Source organism: Coloeus monedula, assembly GCF_965178545.1.
Source record: "Coloeus monedula genome assembly, chromosome: Z".
Classification (NCBI taxonomy): Eukaryota; Metazoa; Chordata; class Aves; order Passeriformes; family Corvidae; genus Coloeus; species Coloeus monedula.
In genome coordinates this window covers 43,737,225-43,756,811 of record NC_138822.1, presented here as the reverse complement: position 1 = coordinate 43,756,811, position 19,587 = coordinate 43,737,225, and the positions used below count along the sequence as shown (strand labels likewise).

The 19,587-nt window shown below is 39.0% G+C and overlaps 1 protein-coding gene across 3 annotated transcripts in view; it reads left to right on the top strand.

Moving 5' to 3' along the window:
• LOC309584668 (transducin-like enhancer protein 1) overlaps nucleotides 1–19,587 on the top strand; it is a 71,864-nt gene that overhangs the window by 20,385 nt on the left and 31,892 nt on the right. For 2 of the 3 annotated variants that reach the window (XM_082300830.1, XM_082300829.1), the window contains exons 5-6: nucleotides 1,111–1,173; nucleotides 2,067–2,141. In XM_082300830.1, coding sequence (XP_082156956.1) covers nucleotides 1,111–1,173; nucleotides 2,067–2,141 — 138 coding nt within the window. Of the gene's footprint in view, nucleotides 1–1,110; nucleotides 1,174–2,066; nucleotides 2,172–19,587 lie in introns of all 3 variants that reach the window. The other variant, XM_082300828.1, reaches the window with a different exon arrangement.

The following is a 19,587-nucleotide window of genomic DNA, read 5'->3' as shown; positions in this document are numbered from 1 at the left end:
CAGTAGTGACCTCTTGTTTCTTCTGTCTTAAAATATAAAAAAGTCCCCCAACTAACCAAGAAAAAATCTTTATGGGTTAATTGTATGACAGAGATTGACAGGAGCTGTCATAGGCTGTGTTCTTGACTGGATGCTGATTTTGGTTTTGTGCAACTGTGCTACAGTGACTGAAATAGCTGTTTTTAAGGAAAACTGAGGAAGCTGTATAGGTACCCTGAGCATTACTTATAATAGTGGTTCTGAATTATGGGCAGATGTATAGGTCTGAAAATCTGTGAACACAGGTAACACTGAATTATGAGAGAAAAAGATCCCTTTACCCCACCAGGAATCCAGTGTTTAAGCTGACATGCCAAAATGGGAGATACGATGTACAAGATACATAAAGCTGCTGAAAAGTGGGACTCAAGCTCTCTGTCCTGCTGTAATCTGTTGATTTCACTGAAGGATTGTTCTGTTCTTTACTGGTTCCTAACTTTGTTCTCTTGCTGGTCATGGTTTCACAAATTTGCTGTTATAGACCGTTACATTTTCTGATCTTTCTTTTCCTTGTGTGCATTATTTTAATTCTCTTTCATTATAGATTTTAAAAGTCTGTGCTTTTTGTATCCATTCTTCCTCACTTCTGTTTTAGAATTTCTTTTGTATTCCTGATGATATATTCCTGACAGTAAAACTAGTTTTACCTGCTAATAGGCAGATAAAATTGATCATGAAAAAAGCATTTTTCTTCTACGCCTGTTGCCTTCATGTTATGCTGCTTGATAATTTCAGTAATAATAAATCTACCTTTTAAAAGGCTTTATCATGGAGTTAATGGATTTCAAAAATGCTCTGCTTGTTAATGAACTATATACAAGGACCAGATTTATGCCTAAATGTGTATACAGATTAGGTGCTTTAGACATGGCAGATGTCCTAGAGTAGCTAACGAAATCTCTTTCCTTGTCTGGGCTTACATATTTAGTATTTATGTTTGCAGTAGTATGAAAAACGGGTAATTTTTTTGCTACTTTCTTCATTGTCTGAACTTAATATAAAAATTGTATATAGTTAATATGTCAAACCTCCTAAAATGTAGTTTTTAATCAAAATACTTTTCCTCTGTAGACAGAAATTGCCAAGAGATTGAATACAATTTGTGCACAAGTCATCCCATTTTTGTCTCAGGAAGTAAGTAAAACTGTTCAGCTGTTAAAGTGCAATTATGTTGTTTTTCTGTTTGCAAATTAGCTAGTTTTAAGATGTTAATTTTATCACAATACACAAGTGTAAGGAACATCTGTTATAGCTGAAGTGTGCAGACCCCCTGCTAATTTGATCTAACAAATCTGAGTTCAAACTAGTGACAATGGCTCAGCCTCAGTCATTGCCTGAGGAGAGTGGGAGTCTGTAAAATAGTAGCAATACACGAAAGTGCTTTCATTCCTAATCATGGTGATTGCTTATTAGATATTCAGTTGTCAAACGTAGATCTAGTGAAATAAGCATGCTTATGTTCTCTACATAATTTGTATCAAAGGTGAGTATTTAGCTCATATGGAAAACACTGTTTAAGGTTGTAAACCTACATTTGGTCTGAATGACTGTGATTTTAACATGTTGTAGGCAGCTGCTGTTACATTTTGAAGCTTGTTATTTTCAAACTATTTTTTACCAAGAGTATTTGTAATTCTTGATTTCAGTGAGTCAGTTTTCCCTATTTGAAATTTCAGTCGGTTTTGCTATGTGGGCACAGAGTCTATAAACATTAAAATTGACACTAATGTAAAGTTGACATTATTGTCCTGTCAACTCAATTAAAAATTATTATTCATCTGCCAGAAAACTAATAATGAAGTGGTGTGGGGTGAGAGAGAAACTGGCTGCCTTGAGGTTTCTTCTTTCCTTCTGAACAGCTGAAAAATAGGGCATTGTTACCTTTTACCTGCATGCGATGTCTTGCAATGGGTAGTGTGGGCTTCTGCAGACAAACTGGTTATTCAAGTATTTGTGATCCTGGTTTGATATGGTGTGGTCAATACTTTAACCCAAATTCCTCCCTATACCCTTTCTTCTTTCAACAGCATCAGCAACAAGTGGCCCAAGCTGTAGAACGTGCCAAACAAGTGACCATGGCTGAATTGAATGCCATCATCGGGGTACGTGGCCTTCCAGGTCTACCTCCTACAGTGTGTATAACTTGCTTTCATATCTTACTGCTTTGCTGTTTTTAAAATAAACTTAATGTTTTGATAGCTAACACTGTTTTGATGCCCAGTGTTGCTGAAGTGTTTTTGCTTAATACAGATTTTAGCAGAGCTAAAGGTAATAGTTTACTTTGTCAGAACATAATTTTGTCCAGCAGTGCTGCATGTAACAAAATGTTTTCTGCAAGAAATATAATTTTATAATTTTAGGAGAGCTGCTTGTTTATTTATGGGGATTGTATGTCAGTTGAGCTAGATACTTTTTCCTCATGCTTTTTGTGACACTTGAGTTCTTGGAGCTTATACAACTATTCATTCTTCTTTCTTTCCCTTTCTTGTGAATCTTTCATGAATTTTAAATTAGCAAGCTACTGAATAGAAACTTCACTTGCTTTTGAAGTAGTATTAATTGTCTGACACAGTGTTCTAATAGCCTTTCACCAAGAATGTGCTTTTAAATATGCTAAAAAAGTTAATACTACTTGCTTGTGACTGGTTGTCAATCACAAGTCATTTGCTTTGTATTAATGAACTTTTTGAACCATACATTCCTTCCACTGTATGAGTTCATTTCCCCCGCCACTAAGTCTGGAATATTTCTCATGTTTTCTGCCCTTCCGACTAAGTGAAAGAAGTAGCCGAAACAAGAACCTGTCCTTTCTGATTTTATTCATATGTGAGCGCCTTGAGCGGATTCAAATTACTCATTTATCAATTTATGTTAATTGCTTGTGAGAAGATGCCCTGCTGGTCTTTATAGTTCCCTCAGACACTTTGTAATGATAATTAGACATGCTGCTGTACGGATTAACAGTGCCATAGTCCAATGACGTCTACAGACAATGGAACCAGTTAATCCATCTGTGCTTAAAATTACATCCCAACTGGAGATGGAAAAAAAAAAAAAAATAGGAGTGAGGGAGGATTAAAAGAATGAGCCTCAGCTTGAAAATGCTCCTTTCATCAGTTTCTCAATTGCAGATCTGCAGTCGGTTTGCCTGTGGTAAGCTATTGGCAGTCAATTAGGTGAAATAAACTGGGAGGGTGACCTTCATTTCCTTTTAATAGCTTTTCCTCCCTGAAATGGGGAGCTTCAGTGGATTTTCAGCTTAAATTTTATTCAAGCTGCTTTATTACACTTGACAGATTAGCTTTGCATAAACATACCCCCCCTTCAAATCTGTGCTGTTTTTCCTTCGTATCAAATTTTGACTGTTACTTAGTTGATTTGCTAATCACATCTTAGAAACCCACACAATTACATCTGTATTTGTCAGAATCTCTCTATGCTTTGCTTGTGTAATGAGTTAGTTTATGAATACCTGACTTGATCTTTGAAATACACAACATGTACATTTGTGGTATTCGATTAGCAAAGATTAGAGAACTGTACTTTCTTGCATTTTTTAAAACAAATTGCTTCTTAAGGATGAAAATGGAATGGAAAACCCTTCATTATGAACTAATTTTAAAGAAGAGTTTAAGTAGTAAAAGGAAACATATTAAAAAATATTTTTAAAGATTCTTTCTCACCTTTAAAATAGTGCTACTTAGACAAACCAAATTTTGCTATCTCAAGCATGTAATCTAATTCTTTTTAAAGTCTGCACAATACAGTCTTTTAAAAGCCATAGGATCTAGAAGTACCACATGCCATTAAGAACTTTTGGATTTTTTTTTGGTGGGGGGGTGGGGAAGGGAAGCTCTTTGGAAGCAGGAATAGCAGCCTCTACCATTTTTGCTTTCTAATTATCCTAAAGTCACCTGAAGAAATACTTTCCTGTGTCTTATGAAAGACTTCTGAATGATGCCATACAAATCCAAAGCTCTGAGTGAGGAAATTAACATGCTGGGCACAAAATTTATTTGATCATGTAGATGCATGCACTTACATAATGCCAAAATTAGATGTATGTCCCAGTGATCTTTTACAGTCTTATTAATCAATAGTTACCTTGTGCCACACAATGAGTTTCATGCTCTGACATATGCTTGGTTTTGTTTGAAAGGGACGGTGTACGTCCTGGAAAATCTGAATAGCATAAAATCAGGCTGACAATTCAGTGGACCTTTGCTCCCCCTCACTGAGCACTCAGGGTGTCAAGCCCTTTCCCCAGAGGGGAGGACACATCAGAAGCCTGTCTGTTCCTACAAGCGGCAGCTGCACTGAGGGTGAGCACGGCACAGTTTGATAGCAGCTGTCAGTATTGTTCAGGGACCCGACTTAGTGTAAAGAACAATGGAAGGGCCATGCTGCTAAAGTGCAGTGTCTTTCAAGATAAGAAAAGATATAGTAATTTAACGGTTTAGACACCTATTATGAGCATGAAAGATCATCAAACTTCTTTTCAGAGTGCAAATCGGCTGGACCAGTCTGTAACAGTAGAAGATGCAATCGAGTGGCTTCTGGTGTCACACTACCTAAAATACATGTATAAATCTTGAGAATAGGAGGGAAATTTCATTTTCCTAGCTGGTATTAACTTGCCTGGTTTCTCTTGACTGCATAACATTCTGCATTTTTGCCAGGATTTGCCTTTTTTCCTCCCCTTCCTTTCTGTCCTTAAGGGTCATTGTTTCCTGGCACCAGATGATTTAAGAGTTTCCCAATTGGCTTCCTTCAGCTAGAGCAATTCCTGTTACTCCTGCACGATGTGTGAATTCTGGAAGGGTACAAAGACTTTTTTAATTACTGGGAATAATGTTTTGAAATACAAAATGATTTTCAACTATATCTATTTTATACTTTTTATTTCCAGTTGAAAAGAGGGAAGCCTATTAGAGAACGGACTATGAGGATAGAGACTTACAGTCTCAAAGGACAGTGATTTTTCAGAGAATTTGCCTACAAAATCAAAAGCCAGGCTTTGGAATAGGTGTATAGCACATACAAAACAGAATGAATAAATTGACACTTTTTAAAAAAAAAAAAGTAATATAGTTGGCCTCAGTGAGCTTGTAAGCAGTGCTAATCCCCTGTGTTGATTAAAAATTCTTACTTCAGGAAAAAACCCTGGATGATGTTTGGTTATTAATAGTCATACTTCTGGCCTTACACTTACCCTACATGTTCTTGAAGGCTTTAACTTTCAGCTGTGGGGTAGAAGTGTGGCTAAACAATCTCTCTTCAATTTTTTTAAAAATAGCACCATTTAATATTTATTATATTAGAGTGGAATGAAGTAGCAATTTTGCTAGATAAATAATGAACGAAGGAGAAACCTTTAACTAAAAGATAAGTGCCCCCATTAACTCCTTGGCATTTCTGCAGCTGCAGGCTGTGTCCATTTCTGGGGTTAAGGAATAATCTAGATCATGGTATGAAAGAATTAGGTAGAATATTATGGTTTAACTTGAAGGGTTGTTTTGACTTCTTTGTGGGTGGTTTGAGGGTTTTTTTGTGTTTTGTTTCATTGTTTGCTTGGTTTTTTGTGGGGTTGTTTTCTTGAGATATGTCTAGAAAATAACAGGTTCATGCTAGGAAGTATGAGTGACAGTTAAATTGGTATGTCTAGGTGTGAACAATACAAGATTAGATTTACTTTCTAATCAATAAACTAGTTTTATGTGTAGAATATACAAATGTCTGAATGAGAAATACAAGCAGCAAACTGGAAACTTTCTTCAGCACTGTATTTTTGATGCATGATTTTAGCATACAACTGAGAAGCCAGGTATGTCTTATTTTGCCTTTTGAGGTGTGTTGCTAATGATTCTGTGAAATATGTATCTTTTGGACTGACAGTGCTCTTGAGACAGATTGAGTTGTTGGCCTCTGAGAGGCCTCTCCACTGTTGCATGAGTTGATTGGCTAAAGGATTAGCAAGATGTGGGATTATTTTTTCTCTCTTGGCTGTGGTTGCCAGCTATCTCTGGGATTGTAGTGTGTGAAGCTTAAGAGGATGAGGTTAACCTCTTGAGGGTTTATTCTTATGAGTGTGTAGTTAATCCTTAGAAAGCCTATAAATAACTAGGCTGTATGTTTCATTATAAAATAGAAATACAGACTAGAGCAGAAATGAATGCAGAATTTAGTGCAAGGGAAGAGCTAAGCAGCTGTAGCATTACTTTAGATCCTTCTCAGCCATGATCTGCATTATGTGCTGAGGGAGGGGAAATTGCCTAGTTCTTTTAAATTAAATAAAATGAGATCTACTGAACACAAGACACTCTCCTCACTTTTAACATGAACTCCCTAACCACAAGTCCAAATTACTGAACTCTGGCAGTAGGAGCTCTATTGTGCAGCACATCCTGGGTTATTCTTCATATTTTAGGATACATAGAAACCTTAGTTTTATCCTAGGATTCTGTCATGGTGGCTGCTTTTAGAATACAAAGGCTTCTGACTTAGTTTACAAGTTTAAAATAGAAAGCAAGGGAGGAAGTTATTTGTCAGCATGGTAATCAGTATTCTCGAAATACCAGCCCCCAGGCAATGGTCAGATTTCTACTGTTAGTGCTACTAAGCTTGGAGGAAAAGTAACGAAGTGGTATTGATGTGTATTGGTAACTTGACCTACTCAAAAGAGAAAATCTGGGAGAAAGTATAAAATATGAAAGGATGGTGTTAACCAAACTTGGTTTCCTCTTGACACCCTACTCCCACCCCCACACTCTCTGTGGGACTGATGGGGAAATGAAGAATCTTGGAGCAGCAATATAGAGGAAGGTGGTATCTAAACAAGACAATTTTCTGCAGAAGAAGGTATTAGTCATTCTGGAGAGGGCAAATTTGCATCCAAAAGTCAAATGGAATTGAATTGCAGGCCAGACCTCCTTTGTTGTGCGAGGCTTCATGTGGGGTGGATGGAAAAATCTTCACCTTGGATCTTGCCCAAAAACAAAACCAAAAGAACTTCAGGTGGCTCTCATCTAGATCTAATATCTAAACTACAAGTCAAAGGTGAGGCCAAGTATACAGTTGCAAATTTGTGAAGCCTAAGAGCTTTCAGGAAAGAGTGGAAGGATGACAGTTGAACAGAAATATTGTTAACTACTGCTAGAAGCTGATGGATATGCAGCTGCAACTGTGAATGCAGAGAGAAGGTAGATTCTTATGAGATAACGTGTGAAGTACCAAATGTGAATTGGTACCACTTGCTAGATTCCTTTTTACTGAGTGGATGTTGGGGATATGGCATGTATATGTTGAATGGTGTAGACCTCAAAACTGGTTTGTTTTGCAGCAGAGGTGAATGGTAAGTTTGGAAAAACGTGTGGTAATAATGAACGAAAGAGTCTCAGTGGAACATGTGGCTTCAGGAAGGCTTAGATAGAAGGATTTGATAGTGAAGTGTTGATTAATTAATTTTGTGAACTTGTCTCCAAATGATTCTGTTAGACTGGCTTGGAAAGAATGGTTTTGGTGGAATGTAAGGGACTGAAGTTGGATAAAAATGCTGAAATACCACAATTGAAAGCAAGAATTTGCAGAATGTGGTTGGAGCAGTATGTGTGTGTATTCATATATGTAATGGGTAGAGGGTAAGTTATTTAATCCTAGAGGAAAGGATTACTTCCTCTGGAAAGTGATTCAATTCACCTCTCTTGATTCAAGTATATAGGCAGAATAGCTTACCATGTTTGAAGATAGTGATGAAGTGGATAATATTCATAGAAACAAAGTTATTAAGTAAAAGGAGACAAAATGAAGAGATGGACATAATTTTCCTCTTACAAATGTCTGTTTTCTGTTTATATTTAGTGAGATATGTGTGGGAATTGGAGTAGATAAAGAGTCAGTAGGCTGTGATAAAATACGATGTAACCTTCAGTACTTGTCTGGAAAGTAGTTGGAAATATGGAAGGTTTGGAGAAGGAAGGAGTTGGGTGGGAGAGGTGAATTGGTTGGTCCAAACAAAAGAAAAATTCAGCTTGGCCTGCATATGAGGAGAAATTAAATGCAAAGAAGTTAGTGGAGTAGGGGTGAAGGATGGTTATGTTCACGGAGTTGGCCCATCCCAGCGTGGGTAGGAGTAGAGAAAGTTGCTGGGAGTTAGCATGTTGAATGATGTAGAGCTCTAAGTTGGCCTGCTTTGCAGTAAAAGTGGTGCAGAGAATGAGCCATACGGATTTTGAGAAGGAAACACTGATAAACTGAGGAGAAATAGTAGCCATTGCATGGATGGGAGTGATGTGGACTGCACAGGCAAAATACACCTCGAACTAGGTGCCAGTGTCAACGATGGAGTCACTGAGAGTAGGACCATGCAGAGGAAGATGCAGGTGGAAGAAGGTACAGGGGGACACTGTAAATATTAAATATTGGAAATGTGCAAGGAAACAGCAGCCTGCTTGCTGTGTTTATCATGGGTGAAGAGCATGACAGACTGTTGAGATAGGGAGTGTGTGGGAGAACAAGACAAGAAGCTTGCTTTCCTTTTTCTTGCATAGAGAGAGGCTAGCAGAGGCAGTTAGGATAACTTTAGGAAATAGTAAAGGCAGAACAAAGACACAGTTTTCACAGCATTTTGCTGTAACTCTTCAAGATGCATAAGAGTTTGTTTCAATTGCAGAATTTCTGTTATCTAGCTACTGCATTCTTTTTGAATTTTTTAGACTACTTGCTGAACTACCAAGGTTGCTATCTTGTATAATAGTTAATTGCCTGGAAGTAATACAGAGCTGCCTAAAACAGTATCTAGTACTGTTTATAATGGTGCTGGCTAACTGGCTCTGCAAATCGAATACTTACAAGCAGCAGTAGTGAGGAAGTAAAAGCACAAATTAGCAAAAGTGCTTAAGTGCATGTTCAGAAATGATTGTTGTTTGGTGTGTCAAAGTCGTTACGGAATGTAGACAAAACATACAAGAGTCTGGTCTTGGCTTGGAACAGTAAATAAAGATTGGTGTAATGCTTTTCTTATAACTGTCATATTTTTCTTTTTTTGATGTCTCTGAAATGTTTTTATAGTTAGTAGTTGATGGGAAAAAAGGGTGGTGAGTATAATTTCAAATCCTCTATTTAACTTCTGCATTTTAATTTACCAAAAAGCTTTGCTACTTAATCATTTCTGTCATGTTCGGCAAGAGTTAAATTTCTGGAGATTAAGAGAGCCTGGAAGGAAAAGAAATACTTTTTTAGATAATCATACATCAGTAATAAAACCCTCTAGAGTAATATCTGTAAGTCATTTCCAAATTGGTGCATGCTTGAACTAGTTGTTTTTGGCAGCTGTGCAGCAGGAGCATGCTTTTGAAGTGTTGTTAGATGGTGGTGGTATGCTAACAGTAGCTAAAAAGGCAAATACACAGATTTGAGGTTAGAAGGTGAGTAATAGCAGGAATTTATGGTTGCCGCAGAAATGAAATGTGCTGGCAGTTTCTGCAGACCAGAAGCAGTGTGCACTGACAGCTTCATTCTAGAGACTTCAGGCTTGCATCTGAGTCTTCAGGGAAGGCAATATGTACTTGTCTAAAATTAAAGAAAAGCTTTGTTCTTCAACTGACTTAGACTGACAGTGATAGAGGAATGCAAATGGTTTCAGAAAGCCAGCCTTTGTCTTGCCTGGACCAGGAGATAAGGTCATCTTCCGTGACTTTTAGACTGTGGTTCTGAATTTGTTACTTTTGTTTAGAGTCTGGGAAGTCCTTTGGTGGAGACATGTTTTCCCGAGCAAGGATCATTTTTTCTGTGGCAACTGACTCTACGCCTCCTGTCCTGTGGCATCTGTTTTTTACAAAGGCTTGTCTGGCTCCTCCATTGGTGCAGTCTTTTTCTCCTGGTTGCCTTCAGCTTTGCTGTTTATCCCTTATTTCTTCAGAATTTAGCCTAAAAAAAGAAAAAACCAATGTAATTTTATCTAAGTTAAATAGCAAGGCAAATAACATAATTATTATAAGCGCCCTTAAAAGCATGGTCTTCTGATTCATTTCTATTTAATTTTGGGGTTTTCGCTATGAAGTATTTGAGACAGGAACTGTTCTTAAGCCAGCCCTGGAATATTCATTTTTAGAAGAATAACTGTATATACAAACACACCAAAGATCTATATTTTTACATAGAAGTATAAACAGTCAATATATATGTAACATATACAGAACAGTATGTAAAATATATAGTATATGTCATGTGTAACAATGTATTAGTGATATGTTAAGATGTAAAATATTGTGTATGTATCATATAAAATGTGGTGTGTTTGTACATACATAAAAGGTTATACTAGCAAAAGGGCTTCTTTAGTTTGTGGGCTGCTTGTTGTGTTGCCATTATAGCTGCTAATACAAGCTCTGCTCATGCTTCAGTGGGTCTGCACGTGGTACAACTATGGAGTTTTAGGTTGACTTGCAGTGCGTAAAAGCAGAGAGGAAGGAAGAAAACCCTCTTCTATCGGCAAAAGCCTTTGTGTGGGTGCAGCTATACCAGCGGAGTGTTAATGCATCTTGGGGAGAAGATGTCACTGAACTGGAAGAATTCCATCTGCTGGTGATGCCCCACATCCTCACTGCAGGGCTCTGTCTGCATGGGGTAGGATGATCCACAGCATAGAGAGGTTGCTAGTGCAGACCTACTCCAGTGAAAACACGAGTCGTGCTGGCAGTGCCATATAATTTTTCCCTCTATGTTAATAGGGTGTTAGAAATCCTGCCATTTAAGAATTATCGCTAAAAGTTTGTTAAATAGTTAATTGCTGATCACTTTAGTGGAAAAACAGCTGATGGGCTTATTCACTGGGTGCGGTGGCAAATCATTTGGGTGGGGTCACCCACATCTCATTTACTGTTTACAAAAGTGATCTGAAGTGCATTATCTCTTATCTTTCTAATTCTGGTGCCTGGGCTTGCCCTCGAAGATGCCAAAAGGAAAGGCAGTGAAACCTAGCTGTTTATGGAAAGACAGGGAGGTGCAGCAAAGATAAGAGTTGCTGCTCAGATTCATGCTAAGGGAAAGAGAAGAGTCCTTTCTCCCTCGCAATGTATAGTGGTAATGTAGAAACTAATTAATGGTTGGTTAATAACCTACCCTTGAATATTAATTTTTAAATGCTTTTTGAATTATATTGGGAAGCATTAAGGACCTTTTTCTCAGTTCTGTAGGTGTAAAGGTAACTACAGTATTAAAATTTTAAAATGTGATCTTGTGATTCAGCAAAAGTACTGGTATTGGCCATGTAATTAATAGCAGCCCAAGCCTTTCTGTGTTGGAAGACCTTTTTGTTCTCTTCTCATTGAAAAAACTTAAAATTTCTCATAAAAATATAAAGTATTTTAGAATACAAGCCAAAAAATACATGTACAGAATCAAAATCAAAGAATGGATAAGGTTGGAAGGGACCGCTGGGGACATCTGGTCCAACCTCCCTGCTCAACCCAGTTCATCCCAGAGTACATGGCACAGGATTGTGTCCAGATGGTTCTTGAATATCTCCTTTGAGGGAGATTCCAAAATCTTTCTGGATGACCCATGCCAATGCTTGATCACCCACACAGTAAAGAAGTTCTTCCTCATGTTCAGGTGGAACTTCCTGTACATCAGTTTCTGCCCATTGCCTCTTGTCCTATTGCTTGGCACCACCGAGCAGAGCCCGGGTTCATCCTCTTGGCACCCACCCTCCAAATACTCACAGACATTGATCAGGTCCCCTCTGTAATCTCTTCTTGAGGCTGAACAGGCCCAGCTCTCTCAGTCTTTCCTCATACCACAGGTGCTCCATTTCCAAAATCACCTTAATAATTTCACTAGGTGAAAGCTTCACTAGGGCTGAGGGACAGGATCACCTCCCCTGACCTGCTGGCAGTGCTCTTCCTAATGCACCCCAGGACACCATTGGCCTTCTTGGGCACCAGGACACACTGCTGGCTCATGTACAGCTCGTTGTGCACCAGGACCCCCAGGTCCTTCTCCACAGAGCTGCTTTCCAGCAGATCAGACCCCAGCCTGTGCTGGTGCCTGGGGTTATTCCTCCACAGTGCAGGACCCTGCATTTGCCTTTGTTGGATTTCAGACAGGACTGTGCCCATCTCTCCACCCTGTCAAGGCCTTTCTGAATGGCTACACTCTGGGGTGTTGGCCACTGCTCCCAGCTTTGTGCCATCAGCAACCTGCTGAGGAGGCACCTGTCCCTTTGTCCGAGTCACTGACGAAAAAGTTAAACAATACTGGACTTATTTTGAACCTTTGAGTACACCATTAGTGACAGGCTTCCAACTAGGCTTCGTGTTGTTTTGAAGTAGCATCATGGATTACTTTGAGCATGTTGCTGGGTCTCCTGTATCTGATTTATTTTCTTTTCATAGTTTAAGTGACACAAGGGTGTAGTGTACTTAAAATCACTGTATCAGTGGAGCACTGAAATAAAACTTCTCTGCCTTATTTCAGTTACCTTAGAGCTGAAATTAATTTGTGAAAAAAGGACTGTTTGGGGAATGTGTGTGGCAAGCTGCCTTTATCCCAGTATAGCATCAGTTTTCTGTTTTATGAGAGGCAACTTATGCAACCCTTTACTGATTAAAAGAAGTTATTGTGCAATTGGTACTTGTTAGTGTGGTTTGTGTTGTCTGAACAAGCAAAAACAGGAAATGGGAAAAAACTTTGAAGAGCTTTTTGTTCAGAAATATAACAAAATTTATTTAACTTATATCTTCTTTCTGACTTGGATATTTGCTTTCTGACATAAATTCCCTTCCCCGTAAAATTGTGGGATTTTGTTTGCTTTTTTTGTGGGAGTGGAAAATCAATGTGAAGACCCCAGGATGCTACCCTATACATCTTAGTTAATAAAGCATGAGAAAGGAACAGGAGTTTACCCATGAGACAGTTAGGCCTTTAAATAATCATGCCACTGCCACACAACTTCTGTATGTGTGAAATATACAGCTTTGAATAGCTTTTGCCAATGTTGTCCTTTTATGGACTTAAATTTCTGTAGGACAATGACATTTCATGTGGTTTATAGATGGAAGAGACTTGCTGAAGACACTTTGTTTCTGAAGGGACATTCTCTTCCCTCGTTAGGCACTGTGGCTTGTTCACATAAGGATAGTTTTCAAACAACTTCTACAAACCCACATGCTTGGCTCATTAGCTAGACATGCTGTGGTGGGAACTTTAAAGTTTGTTTACTGTGGTATAGTGTGGCTTTCTTTCTGACAGGATTTAGAAGATGAGGAAGCAAGGAAACCAAACTGACCAAAATAAACAGATATTTCAAAGGAATTAAGAAATTATATAGTACCAGATTCATTTTTCCAAAACTTGTTTAAATATGGAGACAACAGTATGCAGTAAGAATTGGCACAGAGTCTATTGGCGGGCCTGTCACTAGCCTACAAAGATGATTAAGGAACTGGAGCACCTCGCTTATGAGGAAAGGCTTACAGACTTGGGCCTGTTCAGCCTCGAAAACAGATGATTGAGAGAGGTCCTCATCAATGTCTATCAGTATCTGAAGGGAGGGTGTCAAGAGGATGGATCCAGGCTCTGTTCAGTGGTGCTGAGCAATAGGACAAGAGGCAATGGGCACAAACTAATGCACAGGAGGTTCCATTTTAATATGAAGAAGAACTTCTTCACTATTGTGAGTGACTCAGCACTGGAACACATTGTCCAGAGAGGTTGTGGAGTCTCCCTCACCAGCGATATTCAAGAAATGTCTGGACACAATCCTGTGCCATGTGCTCTGGGATGACCTGGCTTGAGCAGGGAGGTTGGACCAGATGTGCCCCTGTGGTCCCTTGAAGCCTCAGGCATTCTGTGATTCTGCAGTCCAAGAATCATGGAAGTGGTAAGGTTGAAAGGGACCACTGGAGCTCATCTGATCTACTTGTCCCTGCTCAAACAAACCACCTGGATCCAGTTATGCAGGACTGTGTCCATACGGCTTTTGTGTTCAAGGATGGAAACTCCAAAGCTCCCTAGGCTTTGCCTGTGCAAGGGGCTCGGTCAAAAATGAATCTGTCCTAATGCTCAGGATGAAACTCCTATGTTTCAGTGTGTACCCGTTGCCTCTTGTGCAGTGATGGGTTGCAAAGATAAGGGACTGGGCTATGTCGTATGAGGAGGAGCTGAGAGACCTGGGACTATTTAGCCATTTCTAGGCATATTGTTGGATGTTCTCCATTTTGTCCATGTCTCTTGAAAGGTGAAATCCAGAACAGGACATAGCAATCCAGCTGTAGTTTCAATAGTGATAAGCAGAGAAGGATCCCCTCTCTAGACCTGCTGGTAATACTTTGTCTAATGCAGCCCAGGATGCATTCACCTGCTTTTCCACAAGGGAACATTGCTGCTGGCTCATGCACAACTTGATACAGAAAGACCTTTTCTGCAAAGCTGTTTTCTAGCTATATGGACCCCAACATTTATCAGTCTATGGGATTGTTTCTCCTGGTGTAAGATATTGCACTTGCCCTTGTTGAACTTCATGAGATTCCTGTGAGTCCATTTTTCCAGCCTGTTGAGCTCTCTTTGAATGTTAACACAGCTGTCTGGTGTATCAGCCACTCTTCTCAGTTGTGTTGTGTCAGTGAAAGAAGGCAAACTCGGACCTTAGTTTTGTAAATTGCTGCAGTGGTACTGAAGATTAGGGTTGAAATAGGTCAAAAGGAAGTGTCTTGTGGGGACTATCAACACATTTTGTGTGGTGATATTATCAAGGAAAAAGAAACATCTAGAAGCACTGAGAAGGAAACATGACAGCTGCTGCCAAAGCAAAATTGGGAAATGAAGCAGTAAGCAGTGCATATTTGGTATTTCATAAATAAATCTGTTCATCTATGATAGAAAGGTTTGTCTTGGAAGAAACCTTCAAAGATCAAGCCTAACCCCTCTGCCATGGGTAGGGACACCTTCCACTAGACCAGGCTGCTCAAAATCCTATCCAGCCTATCTTGGAACACTTCCAGGGATGGGGCATCCAGTGTCTCACCCCCCTCAACCATAAAAAGTTTTGTCATTATGTCCAATCTAAACTCCATCTTTCAGTGTAAAACCACAACCTCTTGTTCTGTAGCTACAAGCCCTGGTAAAAAGTCTCTTTCCAGTTTTTTACAGACCCACATTGTATATAAAGATCACAGTAAGGTGTCCCTGGAGCCTTCAGGGTGAGCAACCCCATCTTGTCTTTTTTTCTTAGGCAAGGTGTTCCAGCCCTCTGAGATCACTTTTGTGGGCCTTCTCTGAACCTGCTCTAGCAGGTTAATGTCCTTCTTGCACTGTGAACCCCTGGGCAGGGCATGGTACCCCAGTAGGCATCTCATGATGTAGAGGGAAGAAGAGGGATGGAATCAATTCCTTTGACCTGCTGGCCAAATTCTTTTGATGCAGCCCAGGACACAGTTGGCGTTCTGGGCTGCAGATGCAATGATCCAATGATTTATCTTCTAGCACCTCCCAGTCCTGAATTTTTAGCAGGGCCATTCCCAAGCCCTGTGTCCCCCAGTCTAGGAATTGCCACAGCTCAGGTGCCAGACATTGCATTTGGCCTTGTTGAACCTCATGTCATGTGTTTCACATGGGCCCACTTCTCAGGCTGTCAAAGTCCATCTTGATGTGACCAATTCCTTTAAACGAATCAGTTGCACTGCACAGCTTGGTGTCATCTGCAGACTTGCAGAGGTTGCAGTCAGTCCCATTACCTGTGCCATTGATGAAGATGTTGAGTAGTGTTGGTCGCATTTTGGACTCCTGAGGGGCACCACTAGTTATTGGTTTCCACAGAAGTGTGAAGCCATTGATTCTTTGGGTTGAGTTTCATTGACTCTTCAGATGCAGTCATCCAGCAAGTTCCTCATCCATGTAATAATCCATCCCTCAATGCCCTATTTCTTTGAGTGGCAAGAATTTTGTGGGGGACCATATCAAAGATATTCCAGAAGTCTTAAATAGATAGTATCTGTTACCCTTCCCATGTCCATGGATACAGTCACTTTTTCAGAAGAATGTGAATATAACCTTCTGAGAGATTGATTGTTGTCCTGCAATATGTCCTCCCATATAGCTGAAATACTCTTTGGAAAGTACTTACAGAAATTTAAATGCAAGTATTAATTAATGGCTTAGACCGTCTAATGAGTTTCCTCCTGCCAGATTTGACTGCTGGTACTGTAGGTTGTGCATGCAGGGTTTTTTTAGGATGAGGGGAACAACTGGATGTGACAAGAGTATAGTCTTGAGTTACTTCCTTTTTTGAAAGGTTATATTTGCAATATTGGTTTTAAGTGTATTTCTAAACAGTGAGGGAAAAGGTTATTCCTTGATCAACTACCTGTATGTGCTCAGACAGTGGCTCTCTTGTGTTTGTTGGCCACAGACATTTGATGCAGGTTCTCACTTCCTTATGAAATTCAAGGAAGCACATGAAAAACCAGAAGATGTCCCTTTGGAAAGGAAGTGAATATGATAATGAAACTGAACTCAGTAATACATGTTTTTCTCTCACGTCTTTCTGCCTGCTTGAGTTGAATAAAATCACATTTCTTCTGTTTTACAAAAGTTGATATGAAATAGTGTCTTTTTAGATCTCTAAATTACTTATGTATTTTCCAGATATTTTTCAGAACACCTCTATGGAGCTTGGGGGCATCTATTGATAGTATTACTGATGCTAGTGCTGATAAGATTTTCGAATTTTTTTTCTGTGTTTATTTTTCAAGTGTTTATTTAGAAGAGCACAAGAGAAGACAGTTATTGCAGTTTGGGACTAGGCATAACCTTTTTTCCACTGTTCATTTACAATCACATCTGAATTTTTAATTCAGTGCTTTTCAAGAGATACAGAAGAGTACATCAGACATATGTTCTGTTTAAGAACAGAAGAATGCTCTGTTTAATGATAGGAATTTAAAAACAGATATTTAAGTTTAAAAAGTGTTTAATTAAAATACGGTGTTTGAGACTTCAACAGAGCTGCTTAAAGGTGAGGAGTGGGATTGTAGGAGCTTGTGCTCTATCTTTATGAGCAAGGAGCCTAAAGGAGACCTGTCACGTTTTAATTATAAGAACTCTATTTCACAAAGACATACTAACTGTCTCTGGAAGTCTTTGTCAGAGATTAAAAATATAATTCCACATTTTAAGTCCTGATTAAAGATCTCTTTATAGCTGGACTTTACCTAAAATGTGGGAGGTAAAAAGCTGTACTACCTTTAAAATTGTTAGGGAGTGCTTGCTCAGAGACACAAATGCTGGTTTTTGTATGCTGAGTTTTGGGACTTTATGGTTTGGTTATGGAGGTGCTGGGAAATAAAAATCTGAGGCAATAAAACCTACATCTAAACAGTACAGTAATATGGGTTTGTAATTCCTTTTCTCCCATTGCAAATATGAAGAACTTCTGGGTTTGCAACAAAATGGTGGGTGAACTACCAATGTTTTTAAAATCACTGCTGCAGCTAATTATCTTGGTGCAGTCACTTAAGTATGCATCATTGCACTCTTCTCTACCTTCTCACTTTCCTCTGAAAGTGGACACAGCCTTTGCTCTGCAAGTAAAGATAATAATTGGTACTAAAACGGACCTGTTACTCATCCTTTTTTGAGCACATTTCTTGTGGCAGATGTCTAGTTTTTAATTAACTGCTAATGAACATGCCTAGTAGACCATGATACTGCTGCCAACCTACTCCATTTTATATCTCACTGCTGCTAAGCTCTTAAAAGGTTACAGAGCAGGCATTAGTGTCTTTGAAGTGATGGGAAAGTGATTATATGCATAACATAATTGTTTGTAGGATCTACTATGGCAAATGTTTAATTAATAAATGCATCTGGTAAACATTGCTGTTATCCCTCTCCCTGGTCTTTCATTTCTTACTTTGTGTGCAGCACATATTCTTTTTATCCCTTCTACAAAGATAATACAATGTGCTTTTAAAAATCAAAGTTTTTTAAATAAAAAGAATATGAACTTCTGGAAAGGATCATTTTTGTGGGTGATTCCTCATCTCTTAGGGAGAACTTTAAATCTATTATGAATAAATCTTATATAAGCAATAAATAAGTATGCTGAAGTCCTAAACAGCAGTGAACTTCAGATAATAAACATGAAATCATGGTATGACTTGGGTGGCTTAAAAGATCATGATCAGGATTTCAGTCTTAAGTCAGTTTCATATAGTGCCATTGTCCCGGTTTGAGACAAATTTATGGATCTTTGTGTACCATGCCCCTTAGTAGCCATTTGCAAATCTACAGAGAGGTGCAGAGCAGCTTTGCAATGCACTTTCAGCTCTCATAGCACACCTTGCCCATTTCTCCCCACTATCTGTGTGCAATACCACCAGAGAACACAGGACACAACCCTCCCACTCTCAGCTTCAGAACTTTTTATAGAGCATTAATCTGTTCCTCCTTTCTCAGACTTTCAAAATGCATGGTGTGTAGGCTACAACCAGAGCCAGGGAAATGGTAGGTAATGTGCTCTTAACATTTCTTAAAACGTTAACCTATGCTTCCTGAAATCAAGTAGATTAACTTGTTTGCTAATTAAACCAAGCAGAAGAGAGATGAATAAGGGTTATCTTCATATACTTGCTGAAGAGTAGAGACAAGAATGGGAACAGTTTAACTCCTGTTCCTTGTTTTGACCTTCCCATGGTCACACTGCAAAAGAAGCTAACTTGAGCTTACTGTTGGAGAAGGGAGGAGGCTTTTCTCTGTGAAACTGCTTTGGAAGGAGTAAATCACTTTTTTTCCAAACTGGTTTGGAAAGAGTAAATGCACTTAGGCAGTTGCACACCAAAACTAGGTAATACAGGGTGATAGTGCAGCTGGGGACAAGTAAGACCAATGCCAACAATGCTGCACAGCACTGCTGATTCATGCTGTCTCAGAGCTAGGGTGCAGATGACTGACCTGGCTGAAGCGGTCAATGAGGAAGGAGGTGGCTAAATTACCATCTCTGAGAGAGGCTGCCAAAATACCAGGTTATCTCCTGTTTTGAGGAAATGTGCTAGAAACTACTAAGTATTGTTAAAGTCTGGGAGAAGAGGGATGTCTTCTTGTTCTTTAGAGACTGGATCCAAAAAAACAAATCAAACCCCTGCAATCCTGTCAGAATTTACAGTGCTTCTTACTGATAGTTCTTCAGTTAAGTGAAGCTTCACTAGCAATAACTGATTGATATTTTAGAAAGTGGTCTATTGTGTTAACTACTTAAAAGAAAAATGATTCTTAATGCTTTCTTCAAAGTGTTACTTTTGTGTTATAAACACATTGAATGAGAAGACTAAGAAGTACCTCACTTCTACCTTGCTTTCTAAACATACTAAAGAGGGTGGTGATCAGATGTATGTATTGAAGTTTAGACAAGCAAGGCTGTTTATGTGGCATTTGAAAATAAATTCCTGATACATGGTGTGAGAGATTTGGTAAATGTGTGGCTTTAAAAAATTGACTAAATGGATTGTGGTAAATTTAAAGATTTTTCCTGTATATCAAAATAAGTAAATGCTG